This window comes from Lycium barbarum, chromosome 2, assembly GCF_019175385.1.
Source record: "Lycium barbarum isolate Lr01 chromosome 2, ASM1917538v2, whole genome shotgun sequence".
NCBI lineage: Eukaryota > Viridiplantae > Streptophyta > Magnoliopsida > Solanales > Solanaceae > Lycium > Lycium barbarum.
This window is the reverse complement of record NC_083338.1, coordinates 85,894,849-85,901,407: the sequence shown is the minus strand read 5'-3', so window position 1 is coordinate 85,901,407 and position 6,559 is coordinate 85,894,849. Positions and strand designations below refer to the sequence as shown.

Here is a 6,559-nt window from a genome sequence, read left to right as displayed (position 1 = left end):
ACTTATATTTTCTTCCGCATGATTATTGGAACTGTTCAAAAAAGGAAGGGTTCGCCCACCGAGGGAATTGTGTGGGTGCCCACTCGACCCATGAGTTGGGTCGTGACAAGTTGGCATCAGAGCCCTAGATCACTCGGTCTTATAAGTACAAGAGAATGTCCAGTAGAGTCTTGTGGATCAACACGATGAGCTCCATATTTATCTGTGAGAGGCTATACGACATATAGGAATCTTCCAATTCTTTCATTATTTCGTGCTACTTTATTCAAATTAGAATCAAGGATGTTCAAATTGGTATCTGACTTCAATTCTATTCTCTCACATATGGTGAGGAGCCGTGCTATTATTGTGAGAGTTGAGGTGCCCGAGCCCGGTGCTAGGGCCGGAGCATAAGAAAGAGACTAAGCCAGAGGCTGTGATCATGGCAGATGTCGTGGCGCAGCACCAGCTAGGGGCAAGGCCCCTGCAATCGGTCAGCGACGAGCTAGATCTTTATATCTAGAGCCAGAGCATCAACCTGAGCATGACCCGTGGATGAAGAAGAGCTGGGACCAGCCCTGACTTTGCCCAAGGTGATTTCTACTCCGGTGCTTCAGGACACCATGGTCCGTATTCTACACTATTCAGGACACCATGGTCCGCATTCTACATATCTTGATAGGATGCACATGGTGGGTGGCCTTCCTGCCACTCCAAGAGGATCTCAGACAAGAGTGGGAGTGCAGACTCCCGAGTAGGGCCAGACGAAAGGGATACAGCTTGCTGCTGCTATGGCTCCCTATATCGGTGAGATCCTAGCACCTGCATGTTCTCCTAGGCCTGTTTCTGGTCCAGCTATGACCTACGGGGATCAGGAGTCGTTCGTCAGATTCATGAAAATGGAGCCACCAAAGTTCTTTGGTACTCTAGCTGAGAATGCCAATGAGTTTATCGTTGACAGTCATGAGAGGTTGGACAAGATGGGTCTTGTTGATTCACATGGGTTGATTACATGTCCTATCAGTTGCGTGGGGACCCAAAGATGTGGTGGAGGTTTTTTGTCGAGTGTTGGCTAGCCGAGTTTCCTCCGTTTTCTTGGGCCCAGTTTTATCAGGCATTCTTGGAGAAGTACGTCCCCCATACTCTGAGGGATCTGAGAAGAGACGAGTTTAATAATTTGGAGAAGAAGGGTATGTCTGTTGCTAAGTACGAGGCCTGATTCCTTTCCTTGGCTTGCTATGTTTTTCAGTTGATTCCCACCAAGGCCAAGAGGGTTAGGAGGTTCGCCAAGGGGTTAGTACTATCGTTGCATTTGGCTTGGCTTAAGCTTGTTGACATAGGGTATTCATTCCAGTCAATAGTGGATCATGCTATGATTATGGAGTCTACTAGGCTCTGAGCACACGGTGAGGTAGCGACAAGAGGGCACGTCAGATTGGTAGTTTCAGTGGTTATGCTTTTAGAGGTAGGGGTTAGTCAGGCAGAACTCATTAGCATTATCCTGGCCACCCCATCTAGTCAACGCTCCAAGCTTCAGCTAGTAGTCCTTTGACGCAGAATGGTCATAGTGCAGGGCAGACTCCTAGGGGTTCTGTTTCTATACCGGCAGAACAGGGTGCTTATACCAGCTCCTTAGTTTCTGTGTCACAGCCCCAGGTCGTTAGATGCTATGAGTGTGGCGAATTAAGCCACTTTTACAAAGAGTGCCCTAAGCCTAGATAGAGTGGGGCGCAGTAAGGTTCTATATTTCAGACTCCCAGAACTCCAGCGTCTTCAATTAATAGAGGTGGATACTCGGGTAGAGGCGGTGCTCAGATAGGCTGCGGTGGTTCTCAGTCCGCTAGAGGTGGTTATCAGCCCCGCAGAGGAGGTTCTCAAGGTTCTAGAGGAGGAGCTAAGTCAGGCCAGAGTTGCCGTGGTGATGCGGAGTCCGGTGGCAGACGGGTCCATTGTTATGCCTTCCTTGGTAAACTAGAGACGGAGGCTTCTGATGCAGTCATCACAGGTACCATTTGTGTTTATCATCGGGAAGCTTCGATTTATTTGATCCGGGTTCTACCTTTTCATATGTGTCCACCTACTTTTCTACTGGATTGGATATGACTTGTGATATTCTTGATGTGCCCATACATGAATCTACTCAGGTTAGAGATTTTGTAGTAGTAGATCGAGTCTATCGGGCTTGTATGGCTACGTTTATGGGCTATGATATGTGAGTAGACTTGGTGATCCTTAGTAAGGTAGACATTGATATTATCTTAGGCATGAACTAGGTATCTTCATACCATCTGATCTTTGACTGTCACACCAAGATAATCACGTTAGTTATGCCCATCTTTCCGCGTTTGGAGTGGATGGGTACTCCCAGCCGTGCTCCCAAGATGATCATTTCGTACCTCCGGGCGAAGAAATCAATGGATAGAGGATGTCAAGCCTATTTGGCTCATATTCGTGAGACGAGCATGGATACTCCTTCCTTGCAGTCTGTTTCTATAGTTATTGAGTGTGCAAAGGTCTTTCCTGCAGACTTGCCTAAAATTCTACCTCACTGTGACATCGATTTATGTATTGATTTGGAGCTATGCACTCGGCCTATTTCTATTCCACCTTACCATACGGCTCAAGCCGAGTTAAGAGAGTTAAAGGAACAATTGCAGGATCTATTGAGCAAGGGGTTCATTCATCCTAGTGTTTCCCATTGGGGTGCACCCGTGCTATTCGTGAAGTATAAAGATGGCTCTATGTGGATGTGTATCGATTATTGGCAACTGAACAAGGTTACTATTTGGAACAAGTATCCAATACCCCGCATAGATGACTTATTCGATCAGATTCAGGGTGCGACAGTCTTCTCTAAGATCGACTTGAGGTCAGGGTATCATCAGTTGAAGATCCAAGCGGAGGATATTTTGATGATAGCGTTCAGGACACGTTATGATCATTATGAGTTTCGGGTTATGTCATACGGGCTTACCATTTCCCCCGCAGCATTTATGGATTTGATGAATGGAATCTTCAAGTCCTATTTGGATTCGTTCGTGATTTTGTTCATCGATGACATATTGGTTTACTCTCTAAGTAAGGAAGGAAGGGAATAACAAGCACTTAAAGATTGTGCTTGGTCTATTAAAGGAAAGAAGTTGTATGCCAAGGTTTCTAAGTGTGAGTTTTGGCTTAGTTCTATGGCATTTATGGGACATGTTATGTCTAAGGACGGGATTATGGTTGATCTCAAGAAGATTGAGGCTATTACAGATTGGGCGAGGCCTACTTCAGTTACTGAGATTCGTAGTTTTGTGGGCCTTACGAGTTATTATCGTCAGTTTGTGAAAGGTTTTTCATCGATTGCTTCGTATTAGACTCGGTTGGCTCAGAAAAATATCCCTTTTCAGTGGTCCGATGAGTGCGAAGAGAGCTTTCAAAAGCTCAAGGCTTTGTTGACTTTATCCCTGATTTTAGCATTACTCGTGGAGGGTAAGGACTTCACCGCATATTGTGATGCGTCTCGCTTCGATTTGGGTTGTGTGTTGATACAAGAGGACAAGGTAATCGCGTATGCTTCGAGGAAATTGAAGATTAATGAGAAAAACTACCCCACTCATGATTTGGAGTTGGCGGCAGTAGTCTTCACGTTAAATATTTGGAGGCATTATTTGTATAGGGTTCATTATGAGGAGTTTACCGATCGCCGTAGTCTTCAGCATATGTTTAATTAGAAAGATCTCAATTCGAGGTAGTGTAGATGGATGTAGTTTCTTAAGGATTATGATATCACCATTATTTATCATCTGGGCAAGGCAAATATTATATCTGATGCGTTGAGTCGAAAGGCGGTGAGTATGGGTAGCTTAGCTCGTTTGGTTATTGAGAAGTGTCCTTTAGCCATGGAGGTTAAGACTCAGGCTAATAGCTTTATGAGATTGGATATTTGAAAATCTGATGGGCCTCTAGCTTTTGTTGAGGTGAGGTCGTCTCTTTTGGAGCAGATCAAAGCACAACAATGCGATGATGCGAAGTTGTGTAAGACTCGGGATAAGGTGTTGACTGGTGAGACCAAGTAGGCATGATTGATAGTGAGGGTGTCGTGAGGATTAAGAGGCGCATCTGCGTTCCTCGTGTGGATGGATTGATTCGTTTGATGTTGGAGGAGGCTCATAGTTCTAAATATTATATTCATTTAGGTGCAACAAAGATTTATCGTGATTTGAGGTAGCACTATTGGTGAAGTTGGATGAAGAGGGACAGCAAGCATTTTTTTTCTCAGTGTTTGAATTGCCAGCAAGTTAAGTATGAGCACCAGAGACCAAGTGGTGTGCTTCAGAGGATGCCCATTCCCGAGTGGAAGTGGGAGAGGATCGCTATGAATTTCATGGTTGGTCTTCCAAAGACCTTGGGCAAGTTTGATTTGATTTGGATTATTGTGGATAGGTTGACTATGTCTGCGCACTTTATTCCATTCAGGTGTCTTACAATTCAGAGAAGTTGGCACAGATCTACATTAGAGAGATTGTTTGATTGCATAGAGTGCCCATTTCCATCATTTCAGACAGAGACACTCAGTTCACTTCCTAGTTTTGGAGGACTTTGCAGAGGGTGTTGGGTACTCAGTCAGATCTTAGCACCACATTTAATCCACAGACCGATGGTCAGTCTGAGAGGACTATTCAAGTGTTCGAGGATATGTTGATAGCTTATGTTATCGACTTTGGTGGTTATAGGGACCAGATTTTACCATTGGATAAGTTTGCGTACAATAACAATTATCACTCTAGTATCGACATGGCACTGTTCGAGGCTTTGTAAGGAGATGGCGTTCTCTGATTGGGTGGTTTGATGCTTTCGAGGTGAGACATTGGTGTACGGATTTGTTGAGAGAGTCCTTGGAAAATGTGAAGTTGATTAAGGAAAAGCTTCCGGCAGCTCAGAGTAGGCAAAAGAAGTATGCGGACCGAAAGGTTCGTGATTCAGAGTTTATGGTTGGTGAGCAGGTTTTGTTGAAGGTTTCACCCGTAAAGGGAGTGATGCGATTTGGGAAGAAGGGCAAGTTGAGCCTGAGGTTTATTGGTCCCTTCAAGATTCTCCATCGTGTTGATGAGGTAGCTTATGAGTTAGCTTTGCCGTCAAGCTTGTCAGGTGTTCATCTGGTTTCCATGTTTCCATGTTGAAGAAGTACCATTGAAATGGTTCTTAGATCATTCATTGTGATTCGGTATTGTTCGATCAGAATATATCCTTCGAGGAAGAGCCGATAGCCATTTTGGATAGGCAAGTGAAGAAGTTAAGGTCTAAGGATATTGCTTCAGTTAAGGTGCAATTGAAGCACTATCTTGTTGAAGAGGCAACTTGGGAGACCAAGGCAGACATGTAAGAGAGATTGTCACGACCCAAACCGATGAGTCAACGACGAGTGTCTGACCTCTAGCGACCAAACACCCCTAAACGCATATCTGATCTATACTGAACATTAAGGGCCCATAAATGGCATAAGCTGATCTCATAAAAGGGAGAACATTGAACTCTGTATAATCTGTATATACACATACATACTGAAGAACAGTGCAAGCCAGCTAGGCCGCTACATATATTGTACACAAAAGAATGGGAGCCGACAAGGCTACATCATCTGACTAATACATACAACTGTCTACAGACCTCTACTGGAATAAAGCTGTAGAAAGGACGGGACGGGGCCCCATCATACCCATATGTATATACATCTCAAAAGGGTGGCATGCCAAAACTGACTGCTCATACTTCACATATATTTAATATTCGCGTATATAACACCTTCTGGTCACGGGTCAATGTGCATATATATGAATGAATGTAATGCATGAATAACTAACTGTATACATAAATGTGGACCCATGAACAGAAGGAGCAATCATAAACGGGGTACATGAACATCAAAGACTGAAGTACTCCCTATGCTTCTAAGAGTAGAGCAATATGGAAGCTCGTTTACTCGTTTGTTGGTTCATATCGTAAGATCATGCCAAAAGAAGGAAATGATAGCCTTAAAATACCTTGACGTATATCAAATTGCCCAACCTCTACCTCTTGAACTTGTAAATCTACAATTGAGATAACTAGGCCTTAATTAGACTATTTGCCTCACTCACTAACCATCTTTAAATACATATAGAGCTTAACGAATTATGGACAACATTTCCCTTATAAGCTCAACAACCCTTCAACTTTCCATTCAATCCAACATCAACCACAATAACAATAACAAAACTTATATATAAATATACACCCAAATGTATCCCCAAGCATCTCTTAAAATAGCCTCAAGTCACTACCTTGCCCTTCATCAACTTACCACTTCCACAAATACCTTCTCTTTACTTAAAATCACTAAAACTCTTGATAATAAACTCAAATACAAGGGTAGAAATCATTTACATACCTTGAGGGGTCTAAGATTCCAAAGATCAACTTCAACTCCAACCCCCCTAAGCTTCACAACTTGAAGAAATCCTAGGAACAACCTTCTTCTTGACAAGTACGGGTTCACAGGCTCGAATCTTACCAAATCTCCACTAATAATGTTAGAAAATATTCGGAGAGAAAATAG

The 6,559-nt window shown here is 43.5% G+C and overlaps 1 protein-coding gene across 1 annotated transcript; it reads left to right on the top strand.

The window, feature by feature from the left end:
* The first annotated feature begins 4,042 nt into the window (after nucleotides 1–4,042).
* On the top strand, nucleotides 4,043–5,347 carry LOC132628667 (uncharacterized). Its single transcript, XM_060344430.1, has 4 exons — nucleotides 4,043–4,188; nucleotides 4,441–4,624; nucleotides 4,752–5,123; nucleotides 5,204–5,347. The coding sequence occupies exons 1-4, from the start codon at nucleotides 4,043–4,045 to the stop codon at nucleotides 5,345–5,347; spliced, it is 846 nt and encodes a 281-aa protein (XP_060200413.1).
* Nucleotides 5,348–6,559: the final 1,212 nt, after the last annotated feature.